Here is a 27,671-nt window from a genome sequence, read left to right as displayed (position 1 = left end):
AGAGATGCCTCCTACATTTTTTCTGTTTTTAAGGAGTGCTTTGCTTATTCGGGGCTTCTTTCCATTCCAAATGAAACTGGAGATTACCTTTTCCATCTCCTTGAAGAATGGGATTGGTATTTGTATTGGGAATGCATTGAATGTATAAATTGCCTTTGGTAGTATTGCCATTTTCACAATATTGAGGCTTCCAGTCCATGAGCAAGGTATATCCTTCGACTTCTCCAGGTCTCTTTTTGTTTCTTGTAGTTTGTAATTTTCTTTGAATAGATCCTTTGTGCTTCTGGTTATATTTACTCCCAAGTATTTAATCTTGTGATTAGCTATTGTGAAGGGTATTGTTTTTCTTAGTTCTGGCTCTGTATTCTCTTTGTTACTGTAGAGAAGTCCAACTGATTTTTGTATGTTGATCTTGTATCCTGCTACTTTGCTGAACTGTTCAACTATGTCCAATTATTTTCTTGCTGAGTCTCTAGGATTTTCTAAGCATAGCATCATATCATCTGTGTAGAGAGATAGTTTTATCTTCTATTTGCCAATTTGGATACCACTTATTTCCTTCTCTTGTCTTATTGCTATTGCTAAGACTTCCAATACAATGTTGAATAGGAGAGGTGATAGTGGTCATCCTTGCATTGTTCCGGTTCTTAAAGGGAATTCCTTTAACCTCTCCCCATTGAGAACAACGTTGGCTCTTGGGTTTGCATGAATACTTTTTACTATGTTGAAGAAATTCCCCCTAATCCTGTTTTGTTGAGTGTTATAATCAGGAAAGGGTGTTGGATTTTGTCAAAGGCCTTTTCTGCACCAATTGATTGGTTCATGTGGTTCTTGTTCTTTGCTTTGTTAATGTGATGAATTACATCAATTGTTTTTCTTATCTTGAACCATTCTTGCATACCTGTCATGAATCCCACTTGGTCGTGGTGACTTATTTCTTTGGTGTATCATTGGATTTTATTGACCAGTATTTTATTCAGGATTTTTGCATTTATGTTCATAAGAGATATTGACCTATAGTGTTCTATTTTGGTGGTCTCCTTCCCTGGCTTTGTTATCAAATATAAGTTTGCTTCATAGACTGAGTATGGGAGAATTCCATCTTTTTCTATTTCCTGAAATAGTTTATGTAGAATTGGTGACAGTTCTTCTCTGAATGTTTGATAAAATTCACTTGTAAAACCGTCTGAGACAGGGCTTGCTTTGGTTGGAAGTTGTTTTATTACCTTTTCAATTTCTTCTTTTGTAATGTGTCTGTTCAGATCCTCAATTTCACTTTGTGTCACTTTAGGTAAGTTGTGCATTTCTAAGTATTTGTCAATTTCTTCTGGCTTTTCATATTCGTTTGAGTATACCTTTTCATAATACTCTCTTAGTCTTTTTATTTTAGTTGGTTCTCTTGTGATGTTGCCTGATTCATCTCTTATTCAGATTATTTGTGTCTTCTTATTTTCTTTCGTGAGTTTTGCTAATGGTTTGTCAATTTTACTGATCTTTTCAAAGAACCAACTCCTAGTTTGTTGATAGTTTCAATTGTTTTTCAGTTTTCTATTTATTTCTGGTCTAATTTTTATAATTTAAGTTTTTTTAGAGGGTATTCCATTTTCTTGCTGATCTTTTTCCATTTCTTGGAGATGTTGGGTTAGAGAGTCAATGATCATTTTCCCCCCCTGCCTTATGATGTGTTTGCTTATTGCTATAAATTGACCTTTGATTACTGCTTTGGCTGTTTCCCAGAGGTTTTGGTATGTGGTGTTTTCATTGTCATTTGTTTCAAGTAACTTTATAATTTTATTTTTTATTTCTTCTAGTACCCAATCATGTTCAAGCAAGGTGTTGTTCAAATTCCAAATGTATGGTTTTTCTCCTTTATCTTCTTGTTATTAATTTCTAATTTTGTAGCATTATGGTCTGAAAAAATGCTTTGTATTATTTCTATGTTTTTTTTATTTATTGGTGTTTGCCTTGTGACCTAGAATGTGATCTATTCTGGAGAATGGAGAACATTCCATGCACATTAGATATGGTATACTGTGCTTTTGGGGGGTGCATTATCCTATGCACATTTACAAGATTGAGTTGGTTTATTGTGTGGTTTAATTTCAGTATTTTTGTTGAGTTTCTTTCTGGTAGTTCTATCTTTTCTTGAGAGTGGTGTATTGAAGTCTCCAACTACTATAGTATTGTTGTCTATTTCCTTTTTCAGTTTTGTTACTGTTTGTTTTATATATTTTGTAGGTCTTTCATTTGGTGCATAGATATTTATTATTATTATGTCCTCTTATTCTATTAACCCTTTCAGCATTATTTAGTGACCTTCCTTGTCCTTTGTGATGGTTTTCACATTGGTGTGTCTCTTGTAGACAACATATTGATGGATTTTTTTAAAAAATCTAATCTGCTACTCTTTTTCTCTTCAGTGGTGCTTTTAAACCATTCACATTTGGTGTGAAAATTGCGAGACAAGGTTTTATTACTATCATTGTATTGAGTTCTTTTTGGTGTTGTTGCTAGTTACTTTGGTCCCTGCTGCTTTCTGTAGTATCTCTGTAAGAAGGACATCTCTGAGTCTCTTTCCTGCAATCCTGGTCTTGTTTTTATAAACTTTCTTAGGTTCTGTTTTTCTGGGAATATCTTGATCTCTCCTTCATATTTGATGTATAATTTTGCAGGATACAGTATTCTTGATTAACAGTTGTCTTCTCTGAGTGTTTGATATATGTCCTTTCACTCTTTTCTTGCTCACATGGTTTCTTCTGAGAAATAGCCACTTAATCTTATCTGTTCTCCCTTATAGGTTACTCTTTGTTTCTCTCTCACTACTTTCAGGATTCTCTCCTTATCTTTGGTTCTGACAATTTTAGCTATGATATGCCTTGGTGTTTTTCTTTTGGGGTCTATTCTATATAGTGTTTGCTGAGCTTCATATATATATATTCTCTCATTCTTCATTATGCCTGGGAAGTTTTCCTCTAGTAATTCTTCCACAACTTTTTCGGTGCCTTTACTTGCTTCTACCTGTTCTGATATTCCAATTATGTGCATTTCATTTCTCTTGATGGTGTCCCACATTATTCTTACCTTTTCTTCTTTTTCCTCACTTTTTGTGTCTGCTTTTTGCTCTAGCAGATCAGTGGTGACAATTCTGTCTTCTATTTCACTGGTTCTGTGTTCCATCTCTTTAACTCTGCTCATGTGTCCTTCCATCATGTTGATAACATCTGAAACACTGGACTTCATATTTTGGATAGTGGTTTCTTGTTTTTCCAGTGCCACTAATGTCTCATTTGTTTTATCTACATTGTTCTGGATTTATTAATTTTTTTAGTTCCTCCTGGTTTTGTCTTGTAGTATCCTGTAATTCTTCACGTTTGTCTTTCATCCATTGAAAATATGCAATTATTGTTTGTTTTTTTTTAATTTTGTGTCAGAAAGTTCCATCAGATTTTCTGGTTTCAGGAAATCCATTAATACTCTGCCACCCTTTTTAGGTAACATCTTAACTTTGCACTTGTGTAGTGTGTGGGATGGCTTGCTTTCTTTGAGACATTGATATGTTCTTGATCTGAAGACAATGCTCTAGAGATCAGTTGGGCAGCCATGCCACTTGTGTTTTTCTCTGGACTTCTGACTCCAGGGAAATGTCAATTCAGAGCCTATGAGAACAGCCTCTTGTAGGTAAGTCCAGCCAAAGTGCTCCAGTTTAAAAGCAAATTGTTTGACCACATGTGTGGGCACAGGTGTGCATCCAAATGGGGTGGGGCAGACACACAGGTGGGGCAATCACAAAAGCAGGTCAACCACTTGGGGACCTCATTCAGATCTCAGCTGTCAGTGTGCTCACAATTGAGGTCTCTACTCAACCAGCTGTCTGTCTCCCATCCAGTGGTTTTTACTCAGCAATCCCTGCTCAGTGGCACTTACCTAGGTGCCCTCACGCAGCAGTCCCTGTCCAAGCATGGTCCTGAGTCCAATGGGACCCAAGAAGTCAAAGTCAAATTCCCACCATCCCACTCACCTCTGGCTGGTCTGTGGTGTCCACATAAGTTCAGACAAATTCCCACCATCCCGCTCATTCCTGAGTAGTTGAGGTGGCCCAAGAGAGCTCAGCCAAATTCCCACCATTGAGCTCATCCTTGGGTGCTCTCCCAGGCAATCAGTGTTGCCCAAGAAAACCTTGTCAGGATCCTACTTGTCTTTCTCCTGCCAGATTAGTCCCACAGCAGATGAGCTGTGGCTTTGTGTTCCTGTAGCTCAGAAACTAATTGTTCCAACAAAAGTTCTGATTCAAAATCTTACTCTCCCGGCTCACCTTGTTGGTAATTTTCTGTGCAATATGAAGGACTCTCTAGTGGCCCTGGGGGATCGCCGGGCTGTGGTGCGCCTCCAGGGGTGGGGGTGCAGGGGCACAGGACTGTGACAGGTTCAGGGGCACAGGACTGTGACAGGTGCAGGGGCACGGGGGCATGCAGCTTTGGCGCAGCCACCGGAGATGGGGGTGCAGAGCTGTGGCACTGCTGTCGGGGGCGGGGTGTGGGGGAGCGGGACTGTGGAGGGGGTGGTGGCCCAGGGTCCCGGGGCTGTGACGCCACCACCAGGGCACAGGTGGGCAGGGCTTAGGTGTCACCAGGGGTTCGGGGCTGGTGGTCCGTTTACAGATGTTAAGTTGCCACTTCACCTGTCCTCAGCACATCAGACTGCCTGAGTTGTTCTCGCCTCCCGTTGCTGCTCTCTGCCCACGTAGCTGTTCTTCTCCAGAACTCTTCGTCTTTTTGATACATTTCCATGGTCTGTTTGTTTATTTCTGCTTATATCTTTATTATTTCCTTTCTTCTAACAGCTGAGGTGTTGCCTTGCTGCCCTTTTCACATTAGAGATCTTGAATTAAGGAGTTGGTTTTGATCCTTTCTTCCTCTTTGATGTGTTTTTTTATTTGCTATACATTGAACCTTGGGTATTGCTTTTGCTTTGTCTCAAAGGCTTTTTGCATTATGTTTCCACTCTCATTTGTTTCAAAAAACTTTTTCATTTATTTCTTCTATTACCCAGTAGTGATCACTAGCTTGTTATTTAGTTTCCAAATGTAGTGTTTCCTCCTTTACGCTCTTGTTGTTGATTTCTAATTTCATGTCACGTGGTCTGAGAAGATGCATTGTAGTATTTTAATTTTTTTCCTTTAATTTATAAAGTTTTGCATTGTGGCTGAACATATGGTTCATTTTGGAAAACACTCCATGTACACTGGGAGAAGAATGCGTATTAAACTATCATTGAGTGGAGTTTCTGTATGTATTTAAGGTCAAACTGGTTCATTGTATAATCTAATCCATCTTCATCTTTGTGTTTCTTTCTAGCCTTTCTGTCCTTCAACGAGAGTGGTGTATTGAAATTTCTTACTATTACTGTATTGCTGTCTTTCTTCAAATCTTTTTTGTGTATTGTGCAGCTCTATTATTCAATACCTCTTGTTCCACTGATCTTTTAATCAGCATATAATGTCTTTTCTTGTCTCTCTGCTGGTTTCAACATAAAAAGTTGAAGTCTTTTTTATTAGTAATTACTTGTCAATCCCGCTTCTTTTTGATTGCCATTTATCTGACATAGTTTTTCCACCTTTGATTTTTAGTTTCCTTATCCTTGTGTCTCAAGTGGCTCTTGCAGACAGCATTTTTATAGGTTTCATTTTCTTATACATTGTTACTCTTTTTCTCTTAACTGGTACAATTAATCCATTCGTATTCAGTGTGATTATCAATAGCAAAGGTCATTTTATTGTTATTTTGTTGCATTTTTTGGTGGTATTGCTGTTTATTTTATTCCATTCTCTCTTTTTCTTTTTTAAAAAGACATTTATTCATGTAATGATCAGACTATTACACTGAGCAATCAAAAAAATTCTACATTTAAACCCTTGTTTTCAGAATGCTTTACACTTTTCACAGAACAGAAACTAAAATAACCTGTTACACAATTAGTCACAAATGCAGTCCTCAAGGTTTTTGCCCATACACATGAGTATTGTCTAAAACATGTTTTCTTTGTAGCGGCTAGGCCCTGCCACCATAGTGCTTTTCTGAGTTCACAAATCTGTTGTAACCTGTAGCTTCCCTGTCACTTCTCTGGCTCTCCTCTTCTGCTAAGTTTTGTTTCCTGACAGTTGCTAAAACTGTCTACCACTGCCATAGGCTGCTGCCATAGCCATCTTGGTTTTGTGGTTTGGCAAAATATTGACCACCACCAACATAAGGACCAGAACTTCTGCCTCCAAAGTTTCCTTCCTTCATGGGTCCAAAATTTGAAAATTGATTGTTGTAATTGCCATTGTAGCTTCCACTACCTCCAAAATTGCTCCCATCATTACCAAATCCATTATAACCGTCTCCACTGCCTCCATATCCTCCACAGCCATGACTGCCATCAAAGCTACCTCATCCACTGAAGTTTCCTCCTCGACCAAAGTTGTCATTCCCACCAAATCCACCTCCATGGCCACAACCAAAGTTTTCAGAACAACTTCGACCTCTCTGGGTGGAGGAGGCACTGGCCATCTCTTGCTTTGACAGGGATTTCCTTACTTCACAATTGTGACCATTCAAAGTATCATATTTCTGAATAATGATTTTACCTACAGAATCATGATCATCAAAAGTTACAAAAGCAAAGCCCCTTTTTTTGCCACTGCCTCAGTCAGTCATGATTTCAATCACTTCAATTTTCCTGTACTGCTCAAAATAATCTCTTAGGTGATGTTCTTCAGTATCTTCTTTAATTCTATCAACACAGATCTTTTTCACAGTTATGTGGGCACCTGGTCTTTGAGAATCTTCTCTCGAGACAGCCCTCTTGGGTTCCACAACACTTCCATCCACCTTGTGGGGCCTTGCATTCATGGCTGCATCCACCGCTTCCACAGTTGAGTATGTGACAAAGCCAAAGCCTCGGGAGCACTTGGTATTTGGAGCTCTCATAACCACACAGTCCCTGAGCATCCCCTATTGCTCAAAATGGCTCCTCAGACTTTCATCCATCATTTCAAACCTCAGCCCTCAGATGAATAGTTTCCGCAGCTGTTTGAGCTCTTTAGGAGACTCTTCGACATGGCAGCTGTGGGAATAAACACTTTAGTGGTGCTTCCTCCACAGCGTTCTCCTGCAGAAAGCCTATTTCATTCTCGTTTCTGTGCTATCTCATGTGAAGAAGTTCACACAGAGTTCTTTTAATATTTTAATGAATGTCCTTATTTCTGCTTTTCTGAGAAGGTCCTAGTATTGCCATATTTGAGGGACAGTATTGCTGGGTACCAGATTCTTAATTACAGATGTTTTCTTTTGGTATTTTATATTTGCTATTCCATTGTCTTCTTGCTTGCAAAGTTTCTAATGAGAAATCAGATCTTAGTCTTATTAACACTTTGTCGGTAACTCTTACTTATCTCAAGTTGCTTTCAGTATTCTTTCCTTGTTTTTTATTTCTGAGAATTTTTTTAAAATGTCTTAGTGCTTTTCTTTTGGAGTGTCTTCTGTTTGGTGTTCACACCATCTTTTAGATGTATATTTTCTCACTTTTTATAATATCTGAAAAGTTACTTTTCTAGTAAATCTTCCACCAATTTCTCAGTGCTTTTTTTAGGCCTCTTCTTGTACTGGAATTCCAATCAAATGTAGATTATTTCTCTTGATCATTTCTCACATAACTACCTTTAAAAAATTTTTTTTCTTCCATATTTCTGCTCTTCCCTCTAGTGTTTTGTGTTAAGGACTTTGACATCTGTTTCAATGATTCCATTTATTCAGTTTTATTGTTTTGGCCTTCCAACATGTTAACAGCTTCTGAAGTATTGGTGTTATTATTCCAGATAAAAAATTCTTATTTTCCTATGATTTCTCATATTGTGCTTGTTTTATCAATTTTGTACCACAGTGATTTTTTTTTTTAATTCTTCTAGATTTTTCTTGTGGATTCCTACAATTCTTCATTAATTTCTTCCATCATGTGAAAACACTTGCTATCCTTCTGAATTCTTTCTCAGAGTATTATTTTTTCCTTCTGAAGTATCTATTGACTCATTGTTTTTATCAGTGTGTGAGTGTGTGTGTGTGTGTGTGTGTGTGTGTGTGTGTGATTTTATTGAGTTTTCTTGTGTAGTTTGATCTTGCCTGCTGCTTCTGAGACATTTTAGTAATGTTGTAATAATTGATTCTGAACTTCCTTTCTTCTGATATTTGTCAGTCAGTGGGGTGTCCACATATATTATCTGTTCATTGTACAGTGCTGTTAGTTGTGCAAGGAGGAGGCACCTGGTAGTGGTTGCCATATAATGCTGTTCAGTTGTGGTATGTACTGGACTTTGTCATGATATATGTGGGCACTGTTGCTTGGTATGTCATTGGAGGGTCAGCTATGGGTCAATTCTGGCTCAATAGTGCATAACAACAACAACAATGCACTCTGCAGGAGAAAGTTAGGTAGTGTTTTCCTAAAAAGACTTATAGCCTTGTTAACCCTATGGAAAGTTGTTGCAAGTTAGCATCAACTTAACTGCAGTGGATATGGTTTTTGGGGGATTATACATTGATGCTGTTGTTAGGTGCCGTCAAGTATGATTCATAGTGTCTCTGTGAATAAAAGATCTGAACCCTGCCCTATCCTGTGCCATTCTCACACTTCCTGACACACAAGAGCCTACTGCAGCAATCACTGTGTCAGTCCACTGGCTTGACAATCTTTCTCTCCTTTGCTGACCCTCCATCCTTCCTAATATCATGTTCCTCTCCAAGGAATAGCCCCTCCTAACAACATGTCCAAAATATATGAGGTGAAGCCTCATCATTCTTGCCTCCAAAAAGCACTCTGGATGCACCTTCTTCAAGATATATAAGTTTGTTCTCTTGGCCATTCATGGAATGTTCAGTGCTCTTCTCCAACACCACAGCTCAAAAGCGTCAATTCTTTTTCCATCATCCTTATCTATTGTCCAGCTCTCAGAAGTACAGCAAGTGATTAGAAAAACTATGGCCTAAATCAGATGCATCTTAACCCTCAGATGAACATCATTTAGTCCTCAAGCTGACACCACTACTCCTAATAATTCAGAGAGGTCTCTAATTCCAGATTTCCCCCATTACAATGCATCTTATGATTTGCTGACTGCGTATTAAGATGTTAACTGTGGATCAAAGCAAGATGAAGCTGTTGAGAATTTCAATCTTCTCTTCATCTATCATGATGTTGCCTATAAGTCCGGTGGTATTTTTGTTTCCTTGAAATTGAGAAGTAATTCATACTGAAGGCTGCATTCTTTGATCTTCTGCAATAAGTGCTTCAAGTCCTCCTCATTTTAATGAAGCAAGCTTGTGTCATCTGCACAGTGCAGATTATTGATGAGTCTCCCTCCAATCCTGATGTCACACTCTTTTCATAGAGTCCAGGTTCTCAGATAATTTGCTTAGTATACAGATTGAATAGGTAGAGATAGAATGCAACACACTCCCTTCTCAGCTTTAAACCATGCCATTTTCTCTTGCTCTGTTTGCAAAATAGCCTCTTGATCCAGGTACAGGTTCTGCATAAACACAATTAAGTGCTCTGGAACTCCTATTCCTCTCAACGTCAGTCACAACTTACTATGATCCATACAGTCAAATGCCTTTTGTTCTTTATTTTCTTCAGTTTAAAAAATGTTGAGAGAGTTTGGCATTTTTCTCAGACTCCAGTTTTTGCACATTTCATTATAATACTTGACACAAATAGACTTTCTTCTGATATTCCTTACTTTCATCCAGCATTCAGTTGACATCAACAATGATATTCCTGGTGCTAAAGCCTCTTCTAAATCTTGCTTGAAGTTCTGGCATTTCCCTATCTGTGTATGTTCTGGCTGCTTTTTTAATGTTTTTGCTTGCATATGATATTAATGATATTGTTTGATAGATTCCACACTCAATTGGATCATCTTTTTTGAAATGGGAACAAATAGGTATCAGATTGATTACATTTGTATAAGGAATCATTGGTGAAGTTGAATATCAGCAGTGAAAACTAGGCCAGGTACTACTTGCTTGCAGAACAGACCAACAAGTATTCATTGTCAAGTTCAAATTAAAAGTAAAGAAAGGTAAAATCAAATCCACAGGAATAAAAATTTGACCTTGAGTGTGTTCCTGCTGAATTTAAAAACCAACTTAGGAACAGGTTTGAGCCCTTGAACATTAATGAACGAATACCAGATGAGCTATTGAAGGATATCAGGAATGCAAAATCATTACAAAGACTGAAGAAGAAAATGAAACGACCAAAATGGATGCCAGAAAAGACTCTGAATATTTAACTATAGAGCTAAGAAGCCAAAGCAAAGGGAAGAAATAAAAAAGTTAAGGAGCTGAATATAAGATTTTTAAGGGCAGAACAGAAAGACAAAGCTAAGTATTATAATGAAATGTGCAAAAATTGGAGTCTGAGAAAAATGTCAAACTCTCTCAACATTTTTTAAGCTGAAGAAAATAAAGAACAAATTGAAGGCTTGAGTTGCAATACTTAAGGATGCTATGCGTAGAGTGTTGAATGATCCAGGAAGCCTTAAAAGAAGATGGAAGGAGTATATAGAGTCATTGTACTGAAAAGAACTGGCTGACACAGGAGAATTTCAAGAAATAACATATGATCAAGAGACAATGGTAATGAAGGAGAAGTTCAGGCTGCTCTGAAGGACTTGGCAAAAAATTAATCATCAGGAATTGGTGGAATACCAATTAACATATTTTAACACACAGATACTGCACTGCATGGGCTCACCAGTTTGTGCATAGAAATCTGGCCAACTGACTGGAAGAGATCCATATTTATTCCCATTCCAAAAGAAGTTGACCTGAAACTGTGGAAATTATCATTAATATGATTAATATCACATGCAGGCAAAATCCTACTTGAAGATTATCCAGAAATTACTGGAACAGTCCATTGACAGAGAACTATTAGAAATACAAGCTGGGTTTAAAGGAGGTCATGACTCTAGAGACATTATTGCCAGTGTCACATAGATCTTAGCAGAAAGCAAAGAGTACCAGAGGAGTATCTGTTTTTCATTGACTATGCAAAGGCATTTGACTGTGGGGATCACAACAAATTATGGTTAACCTTGAGGAGAATGAGACTCCCAGAACACTTGATTGTGCTTACAGGAAACTTATAGTTGAACCAAGAAGTAGTCCTAGAACAGAGCAAGGAAACACTTCATGGTTTAAAATAAGGAAAGGAGGGTGTCAGGACTGTGTCCTATCTTTATAGGTGATTTTCTGTGGTTTTTTTTTAACATCTACAAAATTTTATATGATCAGTCTCTTTTTAAGTATTATACTGATTTCTTTACAGAGTTCAAATACATTGTTTTTTCACACAAGATCTTCCCATTTCCTTTACCTTCCCACCCTTTGATCCTCATACTTATTCTACAATGATGATCTTATACAGTATTAGTCCTTATGGAACTGAGTCAGTTCTCATAGCATAATGCTCTTCAGACCCTCCCAAGTAAGATAGTAATTTACAAAATCATTGCTCCTGCATGCTATGTAGTATTCCACTGTGTTAATGTACCATAATTTCTCAATCCATTCGTTTGTGGTTGGTCCACACCTTATCAATCTATATGTAGAACAGATCATTCAGGAGGCAGAAAGAATCGCTGGAGAAGCTCAGTATCAGCTGTGAAAACTAGGCCAGGTGCGGATTGCAGAATAAACCACCAACTACACATATGTAAATTCAAGTTGACACTAAGGAAAATTAAATCAAATCCATGGGAACCAAAATTTGACTTTGGGTCTATCCCACCTGAATTAAAAATCAATCTCAGGAATAGGTCTGAGGCCTTGAACACTAATGAGCAAAGACCAGATGAGCTGTGGGAGGATATCAAGAAGATCATCCAAGAAGAATGAGGGACATCATTACAAAGACAAAGGAGGAAGAAAAAACCAAGATGGACATCAGAAGAGACACTGAATATTGCACTAGAGCACCAAGAAACCAAAGCAAAGGGAAGAAATCAAGATATTAAGGAGCTGAACAGAATATTTCAAAGGGCAGCATGGAAAGACAAAATATTAAAATTAAATGTGCAAAGAGCTCGAGTCAGAAAATCAAAGGGGCTGAACTTGCTCAGTATTTCTTAAGTTGAAGGAACTGAAGAATAAATTCAAGCCTCTATCTGCAATATTCATGGATGCTTTGGTCAGAATATTAAAATGATCCAGGAAGCATTAAAAGAAGATGGAAAGAATATACAGATTCATTGTACCAAAAGGAATTGGCAGACACAGAAGAATTTCATGAAACAATGTATGAACAAGAGCCTGTGGTGATGAAGGAAGAAGTCCAAGCTGCTCTGAAAGAACTGGAAAACAAGGCCCCAGGAAGTGACAGCATACCAATTGACATATTTCAACAAACAGATGCTGTCCTAAAAGTGCTCACCAAGTTGTGCCAAGAAATCTGGAGAACAACCACTTGGCCAACTGACTGGAAGAGATATATATTTGTTCCCATTCCAAAGAAGGGTGACCCAGGAGTTTGGAAATCATTGAATAATAACATTAATATCACAAGCAAACAAGATTCTGCTGAAAATTATAAAAAAATGACTGGAACAGAACGTCAACAGGAAAATGCCCAAAGTGCAGGCTGGGTTTAGAAGAGGCTTTGGTACTAGGGATATTACTATGTTAGATGGATCTTGGCTGAAAGCAGAGAGTACCAGATAAATGTCTATTTGTTTAATAAACTATGCAAAGACATTTGACTATGTGGATCACAGCAAACTGTGGTTAATCTATGAGAAGAATGAGAATCCCAGAACACCTGATTTTGCTTTTGTAAAACCTATACTTGGACCAGAAGGCAGACATCAGAATAGAGCAAAGAAACATTGCATAGCTCAAAAATTGGGAAGGGTACATGCCAGGGATGTGTCCTATCCCCATACCTTTTCAATCTATATGCAGAACAGATTATTCAGAAAGCTGGGCTCTATGAGGAGAAATGTGGAGGAAGACTCATCAACAATTTGCGTTATTCAGATGACACAGCCCTGCTTGCTGAAACTGATGAGGATCGGAAGCGTTTACTGCAGAAGGTCAAGGACTGCAGCCTTAAATATGAATTAAAGCTTAATATCAAGAAAACAAAGATTCTCACCACTGGGTTGATTGGCAGCACCATGATAGATGCTGAAGAGACTGAGATTGTTGACAGCTTCAGTTTGCTTGGCTCCACAATCAACACTCTAGGTACCAGTAGCTATGAAATTAAAAGACAAATTGCATTGGGAAATTCAGCTGTCAGTGACCTCTCCAAACTACTGAAGAGTAACGATGCCAGTCTGGAGACTAAGGTGTGCCTGATCCAGGCCAGAGTCTTTGCAATTACTTGTTATGCATCAGAAAGCTGGACAATGACTAAGAATGATAATTGATGCCTTTGAACTGTGGTGCTGGAGAAGAGTATTGAATATAACATGGACTGCTAGGAAAACAAACAAGTTCATCCTAGATCAGGTAAGATCAGGCTGCTCCTTGGAGGCAAGGATTCTGACATACTTTTGGACATGTTGCAAGGAGGAACCAGTCCTTGGAGGGGGATGACAAGTTTGGGAGGGTGGGGGACAGGGCAAGAGAGGAAGACCTACGATAAGATTAATTCAGTGACTAGAGAAATGGGAATAGATGTGTCAGAGGCAATAAGACTGGCACAGGATAGGGTAGGTTTTAGGGCTGTTGTACATAGGGTCGCTATGAGACACAGATGACTCAATGGCACATAATGGCAAGGCTTTATGAGGAGGAATGTGGCATCAGGATTAGGGGAAGACTCATCAACAACATACATTATTCAGATGACACAACCTTGCTTGCTGAAACTGAGGAGGACCTGAAGTGCTAGCTGCAGTAGGTCAAGGACTGTGTTCTTCAATATGGATTGAAGCTCAACATCAAGAAGGCACTGGGAGAATTGGCAGCACCATGATAGATTAGGAAGAGACTGAGGTTGTTAACAGTTATAGCTTGTTTGGCTCCACAATCAACACTCTTAGCATAAGCAGTTAGGAAATCAGAAGATGAATTGTATTAGGTAAATCTACTGTCAGGGACTTCTCCAAAGCACTGAGAACTAACTATGTCAGTCTATAGACTAAGGTGTACCTGATACAGGGCATGGTCTTCACAATTACTTTCTAGGCTTCAGGGAGCTGGAAAAATGACTAAAGATGACAGAAGAATCAATACCTTTGAGTTGTGGTGCTGGAGAAGAGTCTTGAACATACCATGGACTGCCAAGAAAGAAAGAAAAAATAGGTCTTTCTTGGAGAAAGTGAAATCAAATTTCTCCTTGGAGGCTAGGATTTTAAAGCTCCATCTCAGATACTTTGAGCCAGGAGGGGCTGATCGTTGGAGAAGGACATCATGCTTGGAAGGGTGGAGGGACAGCACAGGAGAGAAAGACGCCTGATGAGATGGATTGAATCAGTAACTGCGGCAATTCGGGTAGGTGTGTCAGAATCAGTTAGACTGGCTCAGGAAAGGGCAGGTTTCAGAGCTGTTGTATATAGGGTCGCTATGAGTCACAGGCAATTTGATGACACAAACAACAACCACCACCACCAATCTGTTGGCCAGACAGCAGTCTTCCACATTTCCTAGCATAGTAGACTAGCGAACACATCCATCTGTTGTTTGAAACAAGTCAGTTGGTATCCTATTGATTCCTGAGACCTTATTCTTTGTCAATGTAGCTTCTACTTCCTCCTTCCTTACTATTGGCTCCTGTTCATAATGTTATGTCCTGAAATTTTTCAATGTCAATCAGTTCTTTCTGGCACACTGATTCTGTGTATTCCCTCCATCTTCTTTTGTTGCATTCTGGGTCTATATATTGCCCATAGTATCTCTCAACAGTGTGATATGAAGCTTAAATTTGATTTTTAATTCTCTCAGCCTGAGAAATGTAGAGCAAGTTCTTCCCTTTTTATTCTCCAATTCCAGGTCTGTGCATATTACATTATAATATTATCTTGGGTTTTTCACAGCTTCGGTTAAGTTCTTTATGCTTTGTGGAGCATGATATTATAGGTGCACACATGACTTTACCTGTAATTTTGTTAAACATTAAAATACAGCATATATTTAAACATATCCTTTTACTAAGTATGAAATTCATAAAGAGGAGCCCTGGAGGCTAAGTGCTTAGCTTCCAACCAGATGCTCAAATTTACCAGCTGCTGTGCATGAGAAAGACGTAGCACTCTGCTTCTGTAAAGTCTGTTATTAGGTGCCATTAAATTGGCTCCAACCCAGTGGCCTTATTTTCAACAGAATGAAACTGCTCACCTTTGAAATTACAGGGCAGTTCTATTTTGCACTATAGGCTTACTAAGATTTGAAATGAGCTATTGCAATGAGTTTGGCTTTTTGGGTTATGTTTATAAAGAGAAATGCTAATTAAATGCACTTTAAACTTGAACATTATATCATTCTATTAGTTTTATATGACCATTATTCTCTTTAAGTTATTGTCACAAAGCTGAGCATCCAAATTAAGACAGACTATGGAGAAGGACTGGCCATCAACCTCCAAAATAACTAACCTTTGAAAATCCTATGTATGATATATCATAGTTAGATTAGACTAGCAGATATGGCACCAGAGGCTGAGCCCTCATATTATGAAACAAAAAGGAGGAAGAACAGTTGCAAGCAGACACTAGTGATTGGAACATGTAATGCAAGAAGCATGAATGCAGGAAAATTGTACATTGTTATGGAAAAAATGGAATGCATAAATATTGACGTACTAGGCATTGGTGAAATGAGATTCATTAACATGGAACATTTTGAATCAGACAATCTTACAATTTATTACACTGGATATGAAAAGGTAAGGAGAAATAGGGTCACATTCATAGTTTAAGAAACTATTTCTAGATTCACCTTAAATACAATGCTGTGAACAATAAGATAATACCCATACTCATACAAGGAAGACCATTAATACCTCTATCATTCAAGCATACGCACCAACAACCAGATCAAAAAGGAGAAAACAGATTATTCCTATCAACTTTTATAGTCAGAAATCAATTGAACATGCAACCAAATTCATTGATAATAATGTTAGACTGAAATACAAAAGTTGGAAACAGAGAAGAAGGATCAATAATCAGAAAACATGAATGAGGTGATAGAAATGATGCTGGATAAATGATAGAATTTCATGCAATGATTTATTCATTGTCAATACATTTATAAGAAACATAAATGGCAGCTATACACATGGACCTCACCTGACAGCCTGCACAGGAATCAGATTGATTGTATCTATAGAAAGAAGCTCAATATCAGCTATGAAAACTGGGCCAGGTGCTGATTGTGGAACAGACCACCAACTATTCATATATAAGTCCAAACTAAAGCTAAGGAAAATTAAAGCAAACCTGAAAGAACCAAAACTTGACCTTGAGTCTATCCCACCTGAATTTAAAAACCATCTCATGAATAGGTTTGAGGCCTTGAAAACTGAAGAACAAAGATCAGATGAGCTGTGAAAGGATATCAAGAATATCATCCAGAAAGAATCCAAAAGGTCATTACAAAGATGGATGAGCAAGAAAAGATCTAGATGAATATCAGAGGAGACTGATTATTGCATTAGAGTGCCAAGAAGCCAAAGCAAAAGAGAGAAATCAAGAAATTAAGGAGCTAACAGAAGATTTCAAAGGGTAGCTCAGGAAGACAAAGCAAAATATTATAATGAAATGAAATATAATGAAATATTATAATGAAAGCAAATAGACTGAACTCACTTGGCATTTTTTACACTGAAGGAACTGAAGAACAAATTCAAGCCACTAGTGGCAATACTTAAGAATGTTATGGGCAGAATATTGAATGATCCAGAAAGCATCAAAAGAAGACAGAAGGAGTAATAGAGTCACTGTACCAAAGAGAACTGGCTGATACAGAAGAATTTAATGAAATATCATATATCCAACAGACAATGGTGATGAAGGAGGAAGTTCAAGCTGCTCTGAAAGGAATTGGGGGTGGGGGGAACAAGGCCCCAGCAATTGCTGGAATACCAGTTGACATATTCCAACAAAGATGCAGCCCTGGATATGCTCACCAGGTTGTTTCAGGAAACCTAGAGGACAACTACCTGGCCAACTGTCTGAAAGAGATCCATATTTATACCTATTCCCAAAAAAGGTGATCCAATAGAGTGTGGAAATTATTGCACCATATCACACACAAGCAAAATCCTGCTGACGATTATCCAAAATGACTAGAACAGTGCATAGATAAAGAACTACCAGAAATATAAGCTGGGTTTGGAATAGGCTGTGGCACTAAGGACATCGTATCCAATGTGAGATGAATTTTGGCAGATAGGAGAGGTTACAAGAAGAATGTTTATCTGTGTTTCATTGACTGTGGCTAACCTTGAGAAGAATGGGAGCCCAGAACACTGATTGTGCTCATGAGAAACCTATACTTAGACCAGGTTCAAAATAAAAAAAAGAAGTGCATCAGGGATGTGTCCAGTCTTCATAACTTTTCAATCTATATGCAGAACAGATCATTCAGGAGGCTAGAATTTATGAGGAAGAATGAGGCATCAGGATTGAAGGGAGACTCAACAACCTGTGTTAGGCAGATGACACAACCTTGCTTGCTGAAACTGAAGAGGACTTGAGACATTTGCTGCAGAAGGTCAAGGACTGCAGTGTTCAATATGGATTGAAACTCAACATCAAGAAAACAATTTCTCACCACTGTATCAATTGGAATTACCATGATAGATGGAGAACAGATTGAGATTGTGAACACTTTCAGCTTCCACAATAAACACTCTTGGTGCCAACAATGAGGAAATTAAACTAATTGTGTTGGGGAAATCTGCTGTCGGGGACCTCTCCAGAGTGCTAAAGTGCAACAATGTCCATATAGAGACTTAGGTGATCCTGATCCTGATCATGGTATTTGCACTTACTTGTGTATCAGAAAGCTGGACAATGACTAAGGATGAGAGATGAGTAGATGCATGCTTTTGAATTATGCTGAAGAAGAGTACTGAACACACCATGGACTGCCAAAAGAGTAAATGGAGAAGTCCTGGAGAAAGTAAACCCAAATTAATCCTTGGAGGCAAAAATTTTGAAGCTCCATCTGACATTCTTTGAGCTTATTGCCAGGAGGGACCAGTCCTTGGAGGAGGACATCATACATAGAATGGTGTAAGGACAGGGCAAGAGTGGAAGACCCTGTAGAAGACAGATTGATTCGGTAACTGGGGTTAGGGTGCAGGTGTGTTGGAGACAGTGAGACTGACATAGGATAGGGCATGGTTCAGAGCTATTTTGCATGTGAGTCTGAACTGACAGCACATAACAACAACAATAATCATTAATACACATGCAAGTAAAATCTTTCTGAATATATTTCAAAATGGCTGGAGCAGAGCCTCAACATTGACTGTTTCATCTCTAGATTAATCAATGTTAAGACAGTGCTTTGTAAATTCTTTATTGTGTTTTATAGTATTCTATTGTGTGAAAGTACCAGTTTCTTTACGAATTCATCTGTAAGTGGGTATTTGTGTTATGTATAGATTTTTATATTGTGAATATGGCTAAAATAAACATGGGTGTGCATATATTTGTTCATGTCACAACTCTTTTTCATTTAAGATACATTCCTAAAAGTGGGATTGCTACATCAAATTGTATTTCTATTCCCAACTTTTTAAGAAATCACAAAACTGTTTTCTAAAATTTAACAGAACAACAATTTAACAAGCAACAAATGCTGGCGAGGTTGTGGAGAAACTGGAACTGTTGGTGGGAGTGTAAAATGGTGCAACCACTGTGGAAGGCTGTATGGAGCTTTCTCAAAAAGTTGCAAATAGAGACACCATTCAACCTAGCAATTCCACTATTGGGAATATACCCCAAAGAGACCATAACTGACATCCAAGCAGATATATGCACACCCATGTTTATTACTGCTTCGATCACAATAGCAAAGAGTTGGAAACAACCTAAGGGTCCATCAACAAATGAATGGAGAGAGAAGCTGTGGTATATTCACATAATGGAATACTACCCTGCATTGAAAAACAAGGAACTCATACAATATTATTAAAAATGGGTGACCCTGAGGACATTATACGGAGTGAAATATCTCAGTCACAAAAGGACAAGTACTGCATGGTGCCACTGTTGTAAAACAGGACTGACATCGGGGTCGGGGGGAGACTGAGAAAGATGGGTTCAATAATGTTTACTGCATTGAAACAGATGAGGGAGAAAAGTGTTTAAAAGGGTTATGTGATTAGGTATTTTTGTCATGACAGGAGTCCAGAGCGAAGGCTACATAGTGGAGTGGACCTGGGGGAGGGTTTGTAAATCAATGATAGAATTTTTTTTTCTTTTCCAAGAGTGTAGTGTACTAGAGGGGAGGAGGGGAGAAAAGTGCAATAGTGAATGAATGGAAGTCCAAAGTCTCTGTAAATTTTCATTGAAATTAATGATGTTGTTGTTGTTGTTGTTATGTGCTGTCGAGTCGCTTGCACTCATAGCGACCCCATATACAACAGCCCTAAAATCTGCTCTGTCCTGTGCCAATCGCACTATCTCTGATACTCCCTGCCGATTACCCCGGTCACTGAATAAATCCACCTCATAAAGGGCCTTCCTCTCCTGTGCTGTCCCTCCACCCTACCAAACATGATGTCCCTCTCCAAGGACCTGTCCTCCTTACAACATGTCCAAAGTATGTTAGATGGAGCCTCAGAATCCTTGCCTCCAAGGAGCCGCCCAGTTTAACCCTCTCTAGGATAAACCTGTTTGTTTTCTTAGCAGTCCATGGTACCCTCAGTACTCTTCTCCAGCACCACAGCTCAAAGGCATCAATTCTCCTTCTATTCTCCTTTGGCATTGTCCAACTCTCTGATGCATAACAACTGATAACAAAGACCATGGCCTGTATCAGATGCACCTTAGTCTCCATTGCTCTTCAGTACTTTGGCGAAGTCCCTAACAGCAGACTTTCCCATGGCAATACATTTTTTAATTTTCTGGCTACTGGTGCCAAGAGTGTTGACTGTGGAGCCAAGCAAACTAAACCTGTGAACAATCTCAATCTCTTCACCATTCATCCTGATGCTGCCAATTGAGAGAAAAAGACACCAACACAAAAACTGCTTTTCACAGAAGTACACCATTTTACAATCCCATCAGCAGTGTATGAGCTCCAGTCTATTCACACTCTTGTGAGAACTTGCTGCTTAGGGTCAATCTATACCCCTCTCCTCATACACTTTTTTTCTTTATTTTTTTCCCCCTATACACTTTTGAATGGTTTTATTAATATTATATTGTTTAGCTATTTAGTGTTTACAGTTTATATATTTTCGATTGAAAGTCATTATAATATCATTCTTACAGCTTGGCTCAATATTTCAAGAATCACAGGTTGGTTTGTGTGCAAACAACAGGTCATTCCAAGGGAGACTACAAAGTTAACGTGATAGAAAATGTCTGCCAAAATATAAAATTTATGTTACAGAATGTTATTTTAACAAATATTTAAATGGTATTTGAGACTTGATGAATTTTCTCTACATATTAAAGTACAATGAAAATTCATTTAAAAACTTCATTTCAAATACACTCAGATTTAATAAAACATCCTAATTTATGATTAGTAGTTGACTTTACAGCATCTAGCAACTTCAGAAAACAATCATTTTAAGAAATCATAAATATGAGCTATTTCAGCAACTACTTTCAATAGCAACTTATTAATTATGTGTTAAATACCAGAACACAAATTTAAATCTCAGAAGGCAAAAAAAATGTCTTCTCATCTAGTTAAAAGAATCCTAATATTTTTACTTCAAAATGTGGCTTACTATACAACATGTTTAAAACATAAACACTCAGTTTTATTTTTAAATACTTACAGCTTGGGCTTCCTCATTCTCAAACGTAAGCAGATCCAGAGTGGAATCTTGGTCCAGAGCACGGTCCAAGTCCCATAATTCACCGTTGACTTTAGCGATCACTGTGCTTTCAGCCAGTTCTTTACTAGGAAGAGAAAAACCACTTGGGAATTAAAAATTCATTAACAGCAACAACAACAAAGTAAAACAAATAAAGTAAAATACTTTTCAGAACTTATATAGAGGAAGGGTAGGAATACAATCTAACAAGTCAGGGTTGTTGTTTTTTTATCTTGAAAACATTGATTTTAAGCACAAAAATGTGTGTCTATTGTAGTAAAGTTAGAAAATAGAGAAGGTGTAAGGATAAAGATGACATATAGAGACATTTATTCTGTGTGTCTCCACTGTTTTTTTGATAATTTCCTCCCCTTCTCCTCTGTCCACGAATCTTTTTTCTTCCTCCTCAAAAAATGGCACAAAAGAACACCAAGCCTCAAGAGAAAAGCTCAGGAGAGGCAGGGGCTCTGTGCTGAAAGTGAGCACTCCTCATTGTCTGTGATAGGACTGAGGCATCTCTGGGGTTGTAGATACCTCCATATGGGGGTCCTTGCCTCTGTGGCTGCAGGGCATGCCAGGGGCCAAGCAGGATAAGAGACTTTAGTGTGCAGAACTTTGCACACAGGGAAGAATTTTCTTGGCTCCCAGTAACAAAGGGCTGACAAGTAATCATCTGCATAGAGCTCACCCAGGTAGGGGGTCTGATCTCCCTCCACATCAGAGAAAAAGGAGCACACCAATCTGCAGAAGAAAAGGACAGGACTGGTGAAGGCTCTGTGTCAAGAGCAAGCACTCCCCATTGCCTGTGGGGATACAGATCTGAGGTGTTTCTGGACTCGTGGCTAGCTCCATTGGGGATACTTGCATGTGAGGTTACAGGGCCATCCCAGGGAACAAACAAGACAAGAGATTTTAATACACAGAAGTTCAGGCAGAGGGAAGAGATTTTTGTAGCTGTCTGGAAGAGAGAAGGAGGGCTGACTTGAGATGCCCTGCATGGAAGTTGTTTGAACAAGCAACCCTGATCTCCTGCCATTCCAGAGAGGAAGGAAGACATTAAGCTCCAGGAGAAAGGGTACATAAGAAACTGCTTGAGCACTAAGCCACTTCATATATGAAGAAGACCTATAGAGTTGATGTCAGGGGATTACTTAAAGATGAGATTCCTATAGGGCTACAGTGCAGAGCAGAGAGAGAACTTCAAGGGCTTTAAGAAAGGCAAATTTTCCCAAAAAGACTTAGAGTGGAATGAGTACCTCATCACATTTTAACTTGGAAACTAACTAGTAGCATTACAAAGGGAAAAAACAACCACATTCACAGACACAATAGAAACGCCCTAATATTTATCAAGAAAAACTTCACATAATGTCAAGAAAGCAACAGGCAACTTCAAATATCATCAGGAAGAAACAAATTAAGTCTTTTAAAAAAAACCCTCCAAAAACCAAACCAGAGAGACCTCTTTAAGACCTCAAAATCAAGATGATATATGTTGATATGGAGACCTTTGAACAGCTACAGATAAAAAGTACAAATGATGGAGGAAACAATGAAAGTCACAGATAAAAGAGATAATGTAGAGGTAGAGAACCAGAAAAAAAAATGTATTGATGAAGAGTTATTTGAACAGCTACAGAAGAAGGTGTAAATGATGGAAGAAGCAATGGAAACCCACAAGAAAGCAAATGCTCCAGAGCCAGAAGAAATATATTGATGAGGAGGAACTTGCACAAATATGGAAGAAAATGCAAAACATGGAAGAAAGAATAGAAACTATAGATAAAGAGATACAAGAACTTAAAAAATCATCACAATATAGAGATTGTAATATATATTGTACAATATTGTACTATATATTGTACAATATAGAGACAGTACTAGAAATAACAGAAAGGCAGGAAAATGTAATCCAGGATATTAAGACTGAAATGGCAGAAGTGCCCAACACGTTGGAAGGACAAAAAAGTAGAACAGAAGAGTTGGAGCAGTGAGTCTGTGGGCTGGAAGACAAAAACCTCAATGGAAACATACTAGAAGAAAAATCAGAGATGAGACATAAAGAAAATGAAGAATATATTAGAAGTATGTGGGATGATATCAAAAGGAATAACATGCATATGATTGGAATTCTAGAAAATGACAGGAATAGGGAAAAATCACTGAGAAAACTCTGGTAGAGGTACTAGAAGAAAACTTCTCAGGTATTATGAAGAATGAGGAATTCCACATTCAGGAAGCTCAGTGAACACCAAATAGACTAGACCACAAAAGGAAAACATCAAGACATATCACAGTAAAATTCTCCAAATAAAAGATGTTGTTAGGCGCTGTCGAGTCGCTTGGGACTCATAGCGACCCTATGTACAACAGCCCTAAACTCTAGAATATTTAAAGTAGCACGAGAAAATCGAAGAGTCACCTACAAAGGAAAAGCAATGAGATCAAGTTCTGATTTTTCAACAGAAACCACGTGAGCAAGAAGACAATGGGATGGTATATATAGAAAGTAGAAAGAAAACAATTGCAAACCCAGGATCCTGTACCCAGAAAAGCTTTCTATCAAATACAAAGGAGAAATCACATCCTTCACAGAAAAGAAATTAAGGATTTTGTGAAAATAAGATCAAACCTACAAGAACTTTTAAGGGAAGTCCTACACACAAAGACACCAAAGGAAAGTGTTTGGATTATAGTAACAAGAAACAACAAAAAAAGAAACACAGCAAAATGGCAATGATAAAACGTGGCCTGTCAATGATTACATTTTACATGAATGCGCTTAATGTACCAATCAAGAGAAAAAGAGTAGCAGAATAAAAAAATCAAAACTCATCAATATGTTGTATACAAGAGACACATCTAATAAACGAAAAGAAAGATAGACTCAAAATCAAAGGCTGGGGGGAAAATATACCAAGCAAATGGCATCCACAAAAAAGCAGGAGTGGCAGCTCTAATCACTAATAAAATAGACTTCAGAATGAAAATCACCATAAAAGATAAGGAAGGGCATTATACAGTGATTAAAGGCATGATAGATCAAGAGGACATAACATTGATCAACATCTATGCATCAAATTATAGACCTGCTAAATACATAAAACAATTGTTAACAGAACTGAAAAAAGAAATAGCACCACAATAGTGGTAGAAGACTTTAATACACCACTCTCGCCAAAAGGTAGGTCAACTCAAAAGAAACTGAACAAAGATGCAGAAGAATTAAACTATACAGCCAGCCAACTCAATCTTGTGGATGTAGTTCAAGCACTGCACTCAATTAATTTTCTTTTCAAGTGCACATGGTACATTCTCCAGAATTTATCACATATAGGGCACAATGCAAGCCTCAAGAAATTAAAAAACATTGAAATAAAATATCTTCTCAGACCACAATGCCATAAAACTAGAAAATAACCACTAGAGGATAAAGCTTACAATGCCATCAGTGTGGAAGCTAAATAACACCCTGCTTGAACATGACTGAGTTACACTAAGAAATAAAGAATGAAATTAAAAAGTTCCTTAAAACAAATGATAATGAAAACACAACATACAAAAATCTGTGGGATGCAACTAAGGCAGTCTTCTGGGGCCAGTTCATAGCAATAGGTAAACACACAAAAAACAAAGAAAAAAGCAAAATAAATTATCTAACTCAACATTTTGATGAAAGAGAAAAAGAACAACAATCTAACCCAACAGCCTCTAGAAGAAAGGAAATTATGAGGATAAGAGTTAAAATCAATAAGATAGAAAACAGAAAAACATTTGAAACCATCAATAAGACCAGGAGCTGGGTTTTTTTTAAGGGATTAAAAAAAATAGACAAACTATTGGCAAATTTAACAAAAGAAAAAAAGGAGAAGACACAAATAAGTTGATTAAGGAATGATAGAGGCAAGCCAAGTAAAGACACCAACAAAATAGAAAACTATAGGCCAATATCTCTCATGAACATGTTGTTGCTGTTATGTGCAGTCGAGTTGCTTGCAACTCATAGCGACCCTATGTACAACAGCCCTAAACTCTGCTCTATCCTGTGCCAATTGCACTGTCTCTGACACTCCCATCCTGATTATCCCAGTCACTGAATCAATCCACCTCATAGAGGGCCTTCCCCTCCTGCGCTGTCCCTCCACCCTCCCAAGCATTATCCTTCTATTTTTACAATAATGGTCTTATGCAGAATTTGTTCTTATGAGACTGAGTTAGTTCACTCAGCATAATAGTCTCCAGTCTCTTCTAAGTCATGTAGTAATTTTCAAAATTGTTGCTCTTGAGTGCTACATAGTATTCCCTTGTATGAATGTATCACAATCTCTCAATCCCTTTGATTATATTTGGACATTTGGGCTTTTTCTATGTTCTTGTGATTGTGAATAACCCTGCTATGAACATTGGTATACAAGTCTCTGTTTGTGTCTCAGTTCTTATTTTCTCAGGGTATATTCCTAGCAGTGGAATAGCCAGGTCATATGGAATTTCTATGTTCAACTCTATAAGGAAATGTCAAACTGCCTTACAGAATGCTTGTCCACTTTACAATCCCACCAATAGTTTATGAAAGTTCTTATCGTTCCGCATCCTTTCCAACATTTATTGCTTTCTTTCCTGTTAAACTTTGCCACTGCTACTGGGGTGAGATAGGGAGCTCTGTTGGCCTAGTGGTAAGAATCTACACTGTAGTCCTGAAAGCTTGCAGTTAGAATGCCCCAGCTGCTTTGCAGGAGAAAGATGGGCAGTCTCCTCCTGTGCTATTTACTGCCTCTGAAAACCTTCTAGAGGGTCAGCTATGGGTCCATTCCGACTTGACGGTAACACAACTGGGGTAAGATAGGATCTCATTGTAGTTTTAATTTGCATTTCTTCTATTGCCAGTTATTTTGAGCATTTCTTCATATATCTGGTGGCCATCTGACTGTCTTTCACAACCAGGAGAGTATAAAATTGATGACTGGTACCTTCTAAAGATTAAATCCCTGTGTGCATTAAAACTTTTTCCAATAAGGTGAAAAGAAAACCTACTGACTGAGGATAAAACATTTAGCAGTACGATCTCAGACAAGAATCTCATAACAAAAGTTTACAGAAAACTAAAGGGCCTTCAGGGAGCTCTGGTGGCCTAGTGGCAAGAAGCGTGCTGCAATCCTAAAAGCATGCAGTTCAAGACCACCTGCTGCCCTGTGGGAGAAAGATGGACCATTTCCTCCTGTGCAACTACCTCTGAAAACCTACCAGAGAGTTAGTTCCAACTCTGTGGTACACAACAACAACAAAAAGCCTCCACAAGAAAAAGGCTGATAATCCAGTTACAAAATAGGCAAAAGACAAGGGAAGACTTTTCGCAGCCTCCTTACTTTTAAAAATATTCCTAGAAAAATCTTAATTTGAATATGTGGCTCATATTCTATTTCTAAAAGGCATGAGCTCCAATACAAGTGTGAGTGCTACTTGAGGCTCAGGAATGAATCCCTGATTAGATGATAACTTGTGCTGAGTTTGAAATTAGAGCAGTTACAAAGGAAAAGAAGGATGGGGACATAAAGGCAAAGATAACATGGGGCCAAGGCAAGGCTGTCAGAAACAGCCTGCGGGAGGACTAACACAGGAAATGTGAGATGGTTGTGGGCTGAGAGGCAGAGAGCAGGTAGAAGTCTGGTGATGATTGGTAACCCTCTTGTGCCAGGCTAAAGAGTCTGGACTTTATCTTGGAGATATTAGTGAGCTACTGATTTGTTTTTCTTTCAACATTTAAAATTAGTAGCAACTCAGTCAACACTTGACAACAACCACAATCAATACTTAATAACATCTTGGCCAATAGAAACCATAATAGCTTACCTCTGGAAATCCTATGAATCTGGAGAAAGGACAAGTTATACAGCATCCAGGACTTTCATTCACAGGATCGCTATGAGTTGCCTATGACTCGACGGCACTTAACAACAACAAGAGGAGAGAGAGAGAGACAGAGAGAGAGAGAGAGAGAGAGAGAGCAGTTGGCCTAGCAGACGGATGTCATGCTCCCAAGCCAAAGGTGGGTGACTCTACGCCGCGGTCCTCAGGCCTGCCTTTAATTGTTTTTGGTGAAACATTCTTCTAGGTCGAGTAACCCTGTTATGTCCACTAGCTGTACAGAGGTAACTCGTGGTTCCTGTGAAGCTGAACACTGTGACACTGATGAGTCAAATGCGAGAATGGTTACCCATGGAGGAGAGTGTTTGGTGGAGCTAACCGATTAAAACAAGCTTGGAAGCAGGAGTGGCATCCACTTCCAAAATAGCTTACCTCTGGAAACCCTATGAACCTGGAGAAAGGAAGAAAGTTATACAGGTGTCCAGGACTTTTGTTCATAGGGTAGCTATGAGTCACCTTTGACTCTATGACACTTTACAACAACAATAGAAACCGATGATACATTAAAAAAAAATTCACCATGACCAAGTGCGATTCATAAAAGTTTTGCAAGGATGGTTCAACATAAAAAACACAATCAATGTAATAGAAAGGTGAGTCAACGGAGTGTGGAAACTACAGAACAGTGTCACTGATTTCACATGCAAGCAAGATTCTGCTGAAGATCATCCAAAAACGATTAGAACAGCACATCAGCA

The 27,671-nt window shown here is 38.3% G+C and overlaps 1 protein-coding gene and 1 pseudogene across 1 annotated transcript in view; both read right to left on the bottom strand.

The window, feature by feature from the left end:
* The window catches only part of TARSL2 (threonyl-tRNA synthetase-like 2), a 197,410-nt gene that overhangs the window by 140,859 nt on the left and 28,880 nt on the right, over positions 1-27,671 (bottom strand). Inside the window, 1 exon segment of the mRNA XM_006901325.1 lies at positions 21,013-21,136. Within this exon segment, the coding sequence (XP_006901387.1) occupies positions 21,013-21,136 (124 nt within the window).
* LOC102872013 lies at positions 6,161-8,354 on the bottom strand (annotated as a pseudogene).

Source organism: Elephantulus edwardii, unplaced genomic scaffold (genome assembly GCF_000299155.1).
Source record: "Elephantulus edwardii isolate Elephantulus edwardi_28Jun2011 unplaced genomic scaffold, EleEdw1.0 scaffold00319, whole genome shotgun sequence".
Classification (NCBI taxonomy): Eukaryota; Metazoa; Chordata; class Mammalia; order Macroscelidea; family Macroscelididae; genus Elephantulus; species Elephantulus edwardii.
The sequence above is the reverse complement of the archived record's forward strand: the minus strand, read 5'-3'. Positions and strand labels throughout refer to the sequence as shown.